Source organism: Acartia tonsa, chromosome 14, assembly GCF_053477335.1.
Source record: "Acartia tonsa isolate MP-2025a chromosome 14, ASM5347733v1, whole genome shotgun sequence".
NCBI classification, from domain to species: domain Eukaryota; kingdom Metazoa; phylum Arthropoda; class Copepoda; order Calanoida; family Acartiidae; genus Acartia; species Acartia tonsa.
The window spans coordinates 14,127,211-14,142,191 of NC_137273.1; the positions used below are offsets into that span (position 1 = coordinate 14,127,211).

General features: G+C 30.9%; 2 protein-coding genes across 6 annotated transcripts in view; one reads left to right on the forward strand and one right to left on the reverse strand.

The window, feature by feature from the left end:
* The window catches only part of Atg1 (serine/threonine-protein kinase unc-51-like protein Atg1), a 127,307-nt gene that overhangs the window by 29,233 nt on the left and 83,093 nt on the right, over positions 1-14,981 (reverse strand). For all 5 annotated transcript variants that reach the window (XR_013875050.1, XR_013875049.1, XR_013875051.1 and 2 more), the window contains 2 exons: positions 8,728-8,797; positions 2,974-3,024 (listed from right to left, as the gene is read on the reverse strand). Coding sequence is in view for 2 of the 5 variants with exons in the window: in XM_080148657.1 (XP_080004783.1) it covers positions 2,974-3,024; positions 8,728-8,797 (121 nt within the window). In the remaining 3 variants the exon portion in view is untranslated. The remainder of the gene's footprint in view (positions 1-2,973; positions 3,025-8,727; positions 8,798-14,981) is intronic.
* LOC145306517 (uncharacterized) overlaps positions 1-14,981 on the forward strand; it is a 195,048-nt gene that overhangs the window by 27,097 nt on the left and 152,970 nt on the right. The window lies entirely within an intron of this gene.

The window sequence follows — 14,981 nt, forward strand, 5'->3', positions numbered from 1 at the left end:
AACCCTTATTTTACCCTCTCAAGATAAAAACTGTTTAACAGCATATAATAGCCTATTCGTGGCCAATTAACAGACACGCTAGCGCTATTATTTACAAATTGCAAACAAAAAATACTTTAAAATCCGCAAACTGCGTTTTGCTTTATATTTTTCCAAGCGTGGAAAATCATTTTAAAAAAATTCTTATTCTTTTCTTTTTAAGAACTCTTGAAGTCCTCATGTATTATTCCGACGAGCTAAAAAGTTGAAAGTCTTTAGATAAATACCCCCCTCCCCCCCCCCCCCCCCCCAACCCACCTTTCGTATTATATTTCTAACTGTAAATGGTTCTTTTGAAATGGTTCTATTGATTTGAATCTATCCTTAATTATATATTTTAACAAATACTTACATTTACATCAATTTTTCGGCCATTGTCCTATCCCTTCAGATCCCTGCATACATGCAATGTTTAACCAAGCTTTTTAATAATTAACAAAACGTGAATTTTCCACTCTTTTAAAGTTCTCGTTAATTAGTTGGTTAATTTAGGTATACAATAACAGTATATTGTATTCATTATTAACGCAGCTACTCTATAGAAAGGTATGTCCTATAGATAATTAAAAGGCCATTAAAAATTACTCTAAATTCTAGAGTTTTCGAAGAATTTAGGTATTATTTGAATGTTATAGGTCATTTAAGAAATAGCTTTTTATTTTATTTTAGATTTTTGTTATCTAAATCTTAATACTGAACTGATCGAGTTCTCCTATAAAAGGAATCTTCACACAGGTCCTAGCATAGTTTTAGGACTTTCTATTTTAAGATTTAAGGTAAGTGATTTAAGGAGTTTACACTATTTTTCTTACAACTTCTTGCCCCTTTGCATGTAGAGCCCTTAAATGATAGGGACGCAGCCAATTGTAATTTATGAGTATTAAAAAATAGCTCAGAACTTGTCTAAAATATATAATTTAAATTGATTAAAATGGCTAAACATCAATCGCTACCCCCATTAAATTATGAAAATGGTTAAGGAAGCCTGTTAAAGTTAATTGTTTCATTATTTTTCTTGAATGATTTGTTAAATAAAGTAATAAAAAAAAGAATAAACAAATTGACAACATCCATAAAAGAGGAGCTAAACAAGATACAAAAAAGCATTGGCAAATGTGCACTTTTTTAGAATATTATCTTTACAGGGTGCCTCATTGTCCTAGAACTCACTCACCATTTCAAAAATCTATGTACTAAGACAACTATTTCAGATAAAAGATGTCAAATGTAAAGAGAATGTCTTAACCAAAAAGAAAAGCGCGAGTATGCATAGTTGGTCGACTGTTAGGCCATTTAATACATACAAACAAATTGTAAAAAAGCCACTCTACAGGAAAAAAGTATGACTCACAATAATTCGTGATTTGGGTTTTAACAAGAGCAAAAGAGTAACTTTTTGGGTCATGCAACGCGTTCCCAATTTTTTGGCATATACAATATACATACAGGAATCTCAAACATCCCCAATGACGATAAACAAAATTACCCTACAGTAGATTATAATTAATGATAGATTTAAACGAGCCAATTAAAATTTAATTTAAGTACCTAACCCTTTTTTTAACGGGTTAATAACTTTGGTTACCATATAATATACAGCCCAATATCCCCTCCCTTCCTCCATGAGTATATGTGTGTGTTTTCACTTTTGCATGAAAATTTGCATTACCAATTGATGATGCAATAGTGAAAATTTTGTAGTCAGATATACTTGGATTTATATCGATTTACATCTTTAAATGTTAGTGTATATTTCTCTCCTATACCCAAATCATTAATCAAAAGGAAACATATTTTAATCAGTACTAATAATAATGTTCAAAATAATCGAAATTTCACAAATAAATAAGGAAATATGGCAGGTGTTCTATTTGTGTGTTAACAGCGAGATATATTATGCAATTTAAAACTTCAATATCTTCTTAAGGGCTAAGACTAAGAACTAATCTTTTATCATGAAAAAAAAGGCATCTTCTGTAGATCAAATTAATGATTGAAGAGTTTGGAAATTGTGTATTTAACAAACTAATATATAGATTTATTTAAACTTCCTTAAGTTTATAAGCCAAGGTATGAGGTAACGTGTTTAGTTTATGGGAATTCTAACCAGAAACGACAAAAATTCAAGTTCAAATTAAATTAAAAAGAATTAAAAGCAACATATAAAAGCCTTGAATAACGGATAATTGGCAAGGTGGTAAATAATTTTGTTTTTCTATTGAAACCCTGGCATGGCATGGTCCAAAAATTGGCCAATGTGCCCTTAAAACAGCTTAAGATTTTTGTTGCATTTCTTTTATATCTTTAACAATAGGAGAGGAGAGAGGACTTTGAACTGTTAATTATAGGGGTCTCCAAAGTTTTATAGCTGAAAACTTGAGAACCTTTTTGTCATATTTTTATAGGGTAGGAAGTAAAAACTGGCAGTGATCAAACTTTTTCGCCAATGATTACAATCTACAATTTCATTTATATAAAAACCTGAGTCTACTAAAACGTAGCAACACCGATTGGCTGACCTATATGATTACTAAGAACAGAATTCTGCACAATTTTTCTGCATAAAACACAAACAGACAACGACCGACGGACAGCCATACAGACAAGGACCGACGGACAGCCAAACAGACAGACGCACACAAACATGGAATATAACCAGGAATCTTAAGGGATTAGACAATGGACAATAAATAAATATACATCCCCAATAAAGGGAATCAAAATTACCCTGCTCGTTGAATAAAATTATTGGTTGAAAAGTTTGGACACCGAATTAGATAATGGAGTTATACAACTTTGGGTACCTATGTAATTCACAGTCCTATGTTCCCTCCCACCCTGGAATATAATGCATTATTTTCATGGAAATTATTTGCATGTTAGCAATTATTTTTATGCGAAGCAAAGGTACTCTATAATAAGACAAGTTCTTACCTAATTGTCTCAGGAATAACCGGATTGTATCTTCTGTCAATGTTCCTTTGGCTGAAAATAAAAAAAGATATATTATTTGTTATAAACTAAGAAATTAGTATTTTTTTCTTGCTATAAAAGTCTCAGAATATTATATATCATCAAAAGTAAATATGTACTCTTTTTGTTGGTTATACTTTTGCTAATGTTTTGTAATATCACATAAAGATACGGATTTAAACTCTAAAGAAATCTTTTTTTTTGCTTTCAACAGTCAAAATTAACATTTCTCCTGTATTAAGGACTAGCGGCTACGCCCCTAGATGCCATTACTTCATTTTCAATTTTAGTTTCAAAAGAAAAAGCAAAAAATCTTTAGAAGGTGATAATTTTTTGGGGGAGATTTCTTTTGGGAGTGTGGTGGTACACTACATAAATATTTATAAACCTCCAGAATTTGTCATTGTAAAGAGGAACCATATCGGTTTAGCTGTTCAGCGAGATCCTTTGGTACAGTCAGACAAACACAGAGATCCTATTACTTTAAAATAAGGATACTAATTTTCAATGAAATTTAAATTATATATTCATTTTACCTATCCCACTGTGTATAAAAATGTGTTAACTCTCATTGTTTACATATTCCTCCCACTCAAAATAAAGTGCACCATCCCCCGAACCCGCAAATGGACCAAAGAACCCTCCAACCATTTGAAAATGAAAATAGACGATAGATGATAGAATTGATGTACATCAATTATGTTGGGTAAAAATTATTCTTCTGTAGATTAAAATCATGTATTGACGATTATTAAGATATCATAAAATTCCCGGACGTTTTCAAGACAATTAATAAGAGAATATTTATAAAACTTTGGGTACCAGTATAATTTACAGTCAAATATCCCCTCGTTCCCTCAATCCAACCCTATCTTTCTGCCTTAAGGGAGCTTGCGCAAATATTACACGCTTAAAATTCTGCTAAAACTAAATTTTAACTGTATTGTTGTAACACCATGGTTTAAATTAAAGTAAGAAACTTGTAATAATACTGTACAAAAACTTTGTACATTTTATTGTACAGTCCTTATAGAGAATATTAAGTGATGACTTATGACAATTAGACAATAAAAGGTCTATTCATACAAAAAGTTTTTAAGTAATACTTCATGTATTATTTTTTTATGCTATGTGATTTAAAAATAGTTTGTAATTAAAGTATTTTAGACTTTATGAAAGTGTTTGATAGTGATCTTACGTAGTTTACCAATGTTGAAAAGCGAAGCTCTTCAATAATTAGGTTCGGTACATCTATAAGTCCGTGGGTCTGTTAAGCTTTTTTTGGTTTAATTTAGGCATGTTAGAATTGTCCTATCAATTTCAAACTTGGCATGGTGATTCCTGTAGTAGTTATGAACGAATTAGAAAGCGGAGCAACTCTACAATCGTTATCAGAATATCCGTACGCCTATTTTAAACATGTTTGTCCTACCGTTTCAGTGCTTCGCTTTTAACTTAGGCATAGAGATATAGTTTTCATCAAAATAAAATACCAACTGAACAGCCATTGCTAGTTTACAAAAAAAAATCCATTAAAATTCCAAGAATACTGACGGACAAAGTAAGTTAAATAATAGCTACTCTATTAAAAGGTAATAGTTATTACTCGCATCGTATTATAAACGGCTTTCCGCGGATATAGAATGTACAATTATAAGATTAAAACTAGTTTTTTTTTAGCCCCGAGGTGCCGAAGGCACGGGCTAAAAAACTGGTTTTAATCTTATGATTGTACATTTTTATATTCGTAGAAAGCTGGATATAATACAATGCTAGACATAGTTTTTTCGTATGGATGAGAACCGGTTCCTATCCACCGGATTCGAATGAATACGAGAAATATTTTTATAACTCCGTACTATTATACAAACATAACTAATTTAATCTTTTGAAAAATAAACAATTTCGTAAATGTATCCTAAACAAGGATGACAACATCCATGAAGCACTACGTAATAAAAGAGATGATAAGCTAAAAGTTTATACCTTATCCCATATTGAATCACCATTACAAAAGTTTGAAAAGCATATTATGTAAATAAAAAAATAAATGGTCGCATTAAACTATTAATTCTAAAATTTATACCTATCTTATTGTTCAGGTTTTAAATAAATAGAACAATTCTACATGCTTACATTTACTTTTTTTAACTTTGCTTCCTGTTACATAACCTATGTTTATTTACCTTTTAATTTTCAGATTAGAAACTGTATGTATTTACAACATTAAGAATCCTCGAATCTAAACTAACTTTCACTCTCATGAGTTTGCAATAGACTAAGACTAATAAAATCATTTAAAGGCCTAAAAATGCGTTTTAAAAAGTCTTGAATGTAAGAGCAGAAAAATGCCTTCCCCTTAAAACAGGCGAATTTCATTGACTTAATTTTCCATTTCTCTTTCATCAGAGACCCAAAATATTTTAGAGAATATTTATCGTAATCCATAGAAAAGGGCTACTGGGCTGACCTTCAAAGCAAGGCCTTATCTGTTTATCTGTCTACCTACTAAGCTTTGTCTATCTATCCATCCACGATTTTTTTCTATACGTATATCAATTAAACTATTTATATTCATTTATAACTTAAGATAAATTGATTTATATCCGAACTAAAATTACCTTTTCTGTAGATAAAACTATATGCTAAAACGTTTAGATAAACGGGTATAGTCCCTTTAGTAACATCGCACCTTATGGAGCGATTCTTCGTATTTTTCACAGTAGCTTTTCTCCTATTTCTAGCCCCTGCGGGGGGCTTTAACCCTGCGGGACCTATTACCTAACCCTATGGGGCAATCACCTAACCCAATATAACCTAACCTAACCTAAAATAACCTATAAAAAGCCATTTTAAAAATACGACGAATCGCTTCTTATGGGGCGATGTTACGAAAGGGACTATTCCCAAATAAACCAATCAAGTTTAATAACCAGTACCCAACGTTCCTAAACCATCACAAAAGAAAACGTTGTTATAAAACTTTGGGTACTATGCCCCTTCTTTCCCAGCTACCTTGTACTTAGTGCATCAAAAATCCTTCAACACCCATAAACACTGACGCTAAAAGTGCAACAAAAAAAAGATACAAATGACCGGAATTTTCTATTAATCAGTTGAAAAGTACTTAGGTAGTCCTTTTAAGATGTACTGTAACTTTGTACTTTTACTAGTACCCAGGAAGGGATGGGATGTTAGGACAGTAAATTCCGTTGGTACCCAAAGTTTAATGATCACTTTCTTTTATTTTTTGGCTTAAAACATTGGGTACTTGACTGGTTTGTTATTACTGCGCTTCTTTTAAAACGTGATTTTTATAAAATCCGTGAAAAATAGAGAAAATTAGGTAATAATAGTTTCTTTTATAACTCTAATTGAATTGACATAAAAAATCAAGGATCTTATGGGATAAGACAATGGACGATAAATTTATGTTCATTTATGTTTTTAATTTTTTAAACAACCACTGTATCCAAATTGTTAAACCAACGTGTTTATAAAACTTTGGGTACCAGTATAACTTACAGTCCCCACCGTCATAAAAACCCGCGAATAACCCCCCTTAGTAACATCAAAGTACAAGTAAAAATCTTCAAAAAAAAAAGTTAACCCAATTTTTGATAAGAATGTATAAGTATGTTTTCAATTAAATGCAATAAAAAAGAGATATTAAAATCAGGAATACTTATGTCCATAGCAAGAATGATTGAACTGTAAATTATATTAGTACGCAGTATCCAAAGTTTTATGATTAGATTGGTTCCAACTAACAATGTCCAAACTTTTCCACCAATTGTTTAATCTTCAGAAGGGGTATATTTGTCTACAATTTTTGATAATGATTACTGAATTTTAAGTCGATTATGGTTATCATATTAATAGAGAAAAACACTAGAGGGAGAAATGGTTAAATAATGGTATATCTCTATCGCATCAATCTTGTGCAACCTTTCTATTGAGTAATTGAAAATCAGCCAATGGTGTCGCTTATATTAACACAGCCAAGTAGCATAAAATAATTTAGAAGCATACGAAAAAGGTCTTTCAAAAAGAAAGGGAGGTAGTTGTCTTATACATATATACTATAGATCTGATACCATATTCTTCAACGTTTTAAAGTATTCCTTATAAGAACCTGTTTATCAAAAAGATTAGCTTATAGGGATCTACTGCAGTTCACGGTAAAATATTGCTGGTAACGAATATTGTCTAAATTCTATGAATTTTAAAGGCTGCTAGCTGCCAAACGGCTAAACGTACAGATCATGCCCGCACACTGTTTTAAGCGGCATAAGAGGGCCTACAAATAATCTGGAATAGCCATAAATCAATAATGCATAATTATCTCGCAGTGCAGAGAAATGCGCGAAAAAGGCCTATTTTACGCGTTTTTTCTTCAGTGAAGCTTTCCCTGTGCATCATAGGATCTTGGCTATTCCAGATTATTTGTAGGCCTTCTTATACCGCTTAAAATGGTGTGCGGGTTTGATCTGTACGTTCAACCGTTTGGCAGCTAGCAGCCTTAAACATTCATAGATTTTTGGGAATATTCGTTACCAGCAATATTTTACCGTGAACTGCAGTAGATCCGCTTATAGAGTAGCTGCACAACTTTAAAAAAAATGCATTTTTCAATAATTGTTAACACGTTCGTGATAGCTCTTCAACACAAGAGCTAGGGACAAACATTTCAAGATTTAAATCAATTTCCAGTATGGCTTTAAAACCGATTAATATCCGCTGTATTAGAACCGATTCTTAGCCATACTGAAAAATCATGTATCGTATTGTAGACGATTTTCTACGAATAGTAAAACAAAATCATAATATTATCTACCAGTTTTGCTAGAACGGGACTTAAAGCCCGCAGGGCTAACAAAACTTACATTTTTTTTTACTATTTGGTTAAAGCTGCCTATAATACGATGCGATAAATACCATATTTTTGGAAATTAATTTTGCCATTATTCACCTATCAACCCCTTTTTTGAATATAAAAGTATAAGGTACATTTTACTCAAACATAGCATAATTCAAATTGATCAATATCTTTCCCTTTTCCTATTTAACACTTTCACGTTAGACTTCAAGGCGAGTTGGGACAGAGAAATGTTTTCTAAAAGACATTTGATCACAATAAATGCAAACTTTTGTGCTTTAAGAGACATCTAGGACACTTTTAATTTTAGGGGAGGGAGGGTGGATTATTTTATTAAGGGGAGATATCTCTTAATTAAGCAACAAGTAATATCTAGTCATAGTTATCTGTTTTTAACTTAAAATATTTAACTATATAGGTATTTTTCTTAAGTTTTACACTTATTTGGACTCTAACAAGCTTTTAAAACCTGTCGCTCGCTGCATTTCTTTAACCCAACCCGGCAAACAACAAAATCTTTTTTTATATGGCCTGCCAACAGCCATATGTCTATAAAAAGTTCATTCAGCCTTTTAATTCTTGTAATACTTTTCTCTCAACCAATGGTTGAGACCTCAAGGCGAGTTTAATAATTTAACAACAACTTTTTTTCATGTTTTTACTTAAAAAACTTTTTTTGCACACTTTCTACTTTTAGCAGCGAGGCTAATTTGTAACTAAGGTATGTTCGTCCGTACGTCATACATACTAACGATAGTTATTGTACAATCTAATGGCTATTCTGTTTACCAGCTAAAATCTTCCATTGAAATAATCAGTCAGTCTGTCATGCTTACCATTTAAATAATCTGCAAGATCTCCTCCATTGCAATATTCCATAACAAGGTAAACGCTTTGGCTCGTTTCCTAAACAAAAACAAAACAAATTAATATCTGATAGAATCATTCTATTGGTTTCAAACTTTCAAACTACTAGATAATTAGTATTAAAGTCCGTGGAGGGAGGGGACATTGTACTGTTTATTACACTAGTCCCTAAAGTTTTATAATGTTGCCTTTTTATTATTTGGTTCATTAAGTGTCCAAGTGTTTTAACATGTAATTGTAATCTACTGAAGAGGTAATTTTGTGTATCATCATTGGGGATGTACAATTGGACATAAATGTACTTGTTTTTTAAAAACAGGGATCTAAGTGATAAGACAATGAAGATAAATTGATGTAGGTCCCTTATCTTTGGCAAAACTATACATATATATTAACCATTTAATAATATTTGCTCGTGTTATTATAATCAATAGATAATAGTGTTTACATATAATAGATTTATAAATATGAACCAGTTAAAAATCTACTAAATTGTTGAGTATGTTTATTTAAATTCTTAATAATTGAATATTATTTCTTTTCTTAAAAAACGTTTAAATTAAGTATGTTTTTATGTCCATTAAGATTTCGTTTATTGGTCAAACCGATTGATTTCTCCATTTAAGGGAAGCTCCACATTGCTTGCATGGTATTTTTGGGCTATTTTATTTGTAAACTAAATGCATGGGATGGTTTTAGTCTATTTTTCTGCCATAACACTCTCTTCGAATGCATAGCTCCTAGATGCAAGGGGCGTTGGCACTAGTTTAGTATAGTATGTCTCTTTTAATTTTGGTTTATATGTAGGATAATATATAATATGAATGGATGGATCGATAAGTAAAAAATCGATAAATTCGTTGAATATTACGAGTCAGGTGCAAGGGTTTACACGATATTACGAAAAAATAGGCTTTTGATTGTCAATAAATCACTGATTACGATAATTAATAATCATAACTATAATCCATTGATGTGAAGCAATTAACAGGTTGAATTTTTAGTTACTTTTTCCCATAATATTTTTTGCTATGGTATATCATTAGCGTTTTTGTATAAACTTGATTATTAAAAGTGGTAAACATAAATATGTGCCATTTAAAGGGGGGGGGCGAAAGTGACACTTTTTGAAACCAAAACTAAAAGTCAACAAAGGAACTCAACTAAAAAAAGAGTTAAAGGTCTGAGATTTTGCATGGCAGTTGCTTTATAGGGGTAAAATATGGAACGCAACCGCCGCAACCGCCGAAAACCGCCGAATTTTTTGTTGCCTTTTCTCGGCGGTTTTCGGCGGTTGCGACGCCGTTTCTTCACAGTTCCATATTGTACCCCTATAAAGCAACTGCCATGCAAAATGTCAGACCTGTAACACTTTTTTTAGTTGAGTTCCTTTGACTTTTAGTTTTGGTTTCAAAAAGTGTCACTTTCGCCCCCCCCCCTTATTTATTAACCAGCGGCGATAGACCTTGCATCTAGGGTTTCTGTGTTTGGGGCAGAAAAATAGCCAAAATCCATACACAGACCAATAGAATTTTTATTGAATTTTCATAGTAACATTACAAACCAGCAGTACACAAACTTTTAAACCAATAATTTGAATCTTCGGACACAAGAACATGACTAAAAGACTGACTAAACAACATAAATTCAAAGAATAGCTTCGCTACTAACAAATTAAAAAATGAAATCATCTCATAATATGATTCAGAGAAAAAAAAACTAATAAAAAAGATAAAGATTTCCTTATAATTTGCGTTTTTTTTCGTTCCACATAATCTTAAATTCCTCGAAATCTAATAATTTTAATATAATGCATTGTTATATCATATTAAACGTTTTTGTAACTATCTAGCTGTTTATAAGACAAGACAATACTTGTAAAAAAGTATTAAGATGACTGTTTATGTGTCGCTAACCGCTGGACCCAAATGGTTCTCCTCACTCTGAAGCTTCTTATAGATCCAGGAAAGGTTTATATCTATTGTTGGGGAAGGCCCTCCAAAGAGAAATCGTTCTGAGAAAAAAATCCCCCCCCCCCCACCAATCCTCTAGGGGCGTACCGCTAGTACTGTAAAGAAGTAGCGTAGCAATAAAAAGCTAACAAACTAATGTAATAATATGAACAGATATATATTCTTAATAGATATTTAAAAACTTCGCTACTTTTGGACGTCAACATTTTGTGATGACGGCTAAAAGCACCTAATTATAATTGGCATTTGAAATGGCAAAAAGGTTATTTTCAAATCACGACAAATAAGTTCTTCATAATTTTTTTTGGACGATTGAATCCAAAAGTCGCGAGGCAATATGATTTAAATTAAAAAAAAATGTTTCTATAAAAATAAAGTTTTAAGGGATAAGACAATGGACGATAGATTAAAATAATAAGTTGTAAAGTAACCAAAGTTTTTACGCTAATGTTTAGGAGAGCGTGTTTATAAAACTTTGGGTACCAGTGCAATTTTATCGTCCCCACCCTCCCTGGTCAAATAAGCCACGATGACAAGGGGCAAATTATCTAAATACTCGACACAATAATGGTCTAAACGGCAAAAAGTTTAATCAAACAAAAATGGCTCCGAACCATTTTAGGCATGTTTCATTCAATTTAGCGAAAACTCAAAATAGCAATAAATTATTTAATTAGATATGGGAAATTTATAGGGAGGGAGGAGATATAGAGAATTAAAATATGCTGGTACCCAAAGTTTTCTGGATACATTCTTACATTTTTTGGTTTGAAAGCTTTGGGGAGGTCGTTTTTAGTAAAAACAATCACATACACAATCACAATTAAATACATTAATTTATATCTATAGTCTTATCCCTAAATTCAGGATGGCATTAAAATATTTAAGAAGGATAATTTTCTCTACATTTCAAAAACGTTTATATCTAGAGTACCCTTTTCCTGCCCCCTACTACGTATACGCAACATAAGAAAAAGCGTAATTATACGCATATACACGCATGCGTCACATGATAAAGCGTATATGTGCGTGTGTGTGTGACGCAAAAACCATCGCTTGGTATACGCACTACGCAAAAAGTCGGGTTTACAATAAAAAAAGGATAAGACAACGAATATTAAAAGAAACGATTAAAAGGGGGAAAAAGAGATAACTATCTTTTTTTCTTCCTATCATAACCCTTTTTTGCGAAATTTAAAAAAAAATTTCTCTGTGAAAAAAGTTGCCAGCTAATACATACGGAAAAGAGTTAAAAACCCTTCAAATGATTTTTTAAAAATCTTCGAAATTTTTGGTTTAACTTATATTTAAAGCAAGCTATATTAATTTTGTTTAAGAGCGTAGTTTTTCTTTAATTACTAAGTGTCTATTCGTAAGTGTATCCCCAACAACAAATAGATTTTACTATATGAAAAAAGGAATTTTCCTGTAGTTGTTAAACTTGTAAAGGATAGCGTAAACTACAGGAATCGTAGCAATTATGAAATTTTAATCAGAATGTCAATTTAAAGTCTTCTATGACAAAATGAACGATAAAATTTACACAAAAAAAGGCTACATTATTTTCACATATAAAAAGCCATGTGTTCGTCCCGAAAAAAAAGTACATTCATTACAAATAAAATGTTCTCACAAAGTTCTTAAAAAGTACTATCGTTTTCAATAGACATCTTTAAAAGTATTTTTGGTAACATGAAATACAAAAAAAAATCCACAATGACGTACAGAAGGACATACTTGAATTATAGAGTAGTTCCACCACTAAAAGGCACATTGCTAGATAGTAAAACTATCTGTAATGTATAAATTTTTATCTAAACAGTTAACTTTTTTTTTATTTAAACCGTATTATCATCGTTAGGAAGCGTGTTTAATAACACATAAATGTCAGGGATATAAGGGATAATACAATAGCGATAAATGTATGTGTCCAATAAACATAATTACCCCCTTTTGTAGATTACAATTAGTGGTTAACCAACCAATCAAAATTCAACAAATGTCCCACAAGTTGTTTATCCACCGAATAAGAAAAAAATATTGTAAAACTTTGGGGACTAGTGTAATAAACAGCACAATGTCCCCTACCTCCCTGAATACATTAGAGATGGGACAATACATTAATCTTTTCCCTACAAATCTCCAAATCAGAGGCCAAATTTTTATTTTAATATTTTAGGGGAAGAATGATTTATCCACCACTGTCTTATCCCTATATATCCCTGCATATAAATACAGTTTTTTGTTTACTTAAATTTCATTGAGTGTTTTTTTTCGTTATCAGACAAGTAGCTACTTTATTATTGCTAAAAATCCTGTTAAGCATCATATTGGTCACAAATTTTGTAAGGATATTTTACTTCCCTTGATGCTAGGGACAGAGCAGCTAGTATTTTAAAAAGCTATCATAGATTACTGTGTAATACTTAACTATTCTTTCTCTTATATAAATATATTCATGTTTGTTTTGTATAAAATATTTCTTCCGATATTTTACGCATTTACATTTACATGTATTTTGTATATAATATACTCTTTTTTCTGCTCTTGACCTACTTACTAGTTTTATCTGGTGAAGCTACTCTATAATTCTTACATTGATTCTGTCTGTCCGTCAATCACCTACGTTTTAGGGTAATCGTGATTTTCTCGACTGCTATTTCAGATAGACAACTGATTTTTTCTGCAAACCTTTAAGCATCTTTTTTGTCTTACTTGGTCCGTAGATCCGGTCAGTAATGCTCTAGAGTACATCAAATTTCTGTAATGGTAATGTGTTTCCCTATTTCCATAGTTAGGGTAGCAAGCTGATTAATACATTGAAATATGCTTTAAAATATGTATTTTTCCAGCTGTTATCAAAAATAGACTGCTGAATTCTTGAGCTAACATTGATATAACCAATAACTAATTAAACATGACTTAAGATAATTCTTTTCGCAAATAATTTCACAATTTTCCCTCAATTATTGCCCTTTTTTTAAGCAAATGCAGAAGAAAAAGATCTTGTCAGCACATCCTTCTTTAAATTCAAGAAAAATTGACAAAAAATGTTTTCCAGACATGGAAAGCTTTAAATAGTTTTAATATTATACTTAATTTGCCCATAACAAAGTGTTTTAAGAGTTTTCTTTTTTATCAATTTACTCTTAAATTCACATGAACTAACAATTCATAGTTAGAGTAGCTTCATTACTAAAAAAAATAAAGAACTTAATTAAAATTAATGAAATCAATGCTTTAATACTATTATCAAACTACTAGTTTTCTAATCTTTTAATTTATTTGCATTTTAAAAGGCATAAAAAAAAGAAACTAGAAAATAAATTTCTTGAAAGTACGCTTGATAATATCTCCGCGTCATTTTATGCGTCTATTTTAATAACAAAGGCTTTTTAATGTTTGAAATGTTTTAATGGTTCTTGTTCTTTAAACGTTCATAAACTTTAACCAAAAAGTTAAATAGAAAATTAATTTGGAGAGGGATAAGACAATGGATGATAAATTAATGTAGTTCTCATTGTTTTTTAAGTTAACGAATGAGAAAAATTATTAAAATATTTTCTGTAAAACAATTATTTATTTTTTTCCTCTAATGCGCCACCTATTTGATTTAAATGATTATGAATTGTCGCTAATTTATAAAATCAACATTTTCGTATTATGCTTAAATAAGTCAAAGTCTCTAAAAGTACGTCGTAGCAGCTAGCCAAAAAGACAGAGCCTAAAATTGTCCACTATAACATGATACAAGCGCAATAAGAATGGCGGGAAATCTAATGTGATTTGATTCGATAGAAAAATCCGCGAACCGCTTCAATCAGCTGATTGTTCTTTCTTTGTTGCATACTGTAGTGCCGTGTTTTTTAATGTTTCCGTAAAACAAACAAACTTTAAAAGCATTAATATTTAAGTTCTTCTTAACTTCTTAACTTTTTTTATTTATTGCGTCATATTCAATATTTTGGTTATAAAAGAAAGAAAAAGCGTACAACATATATATGACGCAGTTAAATCTTTTTTTGGTAAAAATGAATATTAAATTATCATTATAGGGTGCGTCATTTTTTTTTACTAAAATGCGTATTTCTAAATTTTATTTTATTGAAGAAATAAGGTCAATTTAATATTAATGAAACCTTATAAAATCGTATTGTTTGTGTTTTATTTATGAATTTTTTATTGGTTTAATAAATAGTACATAAAAGTTAAATTTTTTTTTTCTATGAAAGCAGGTATTTACATATTGT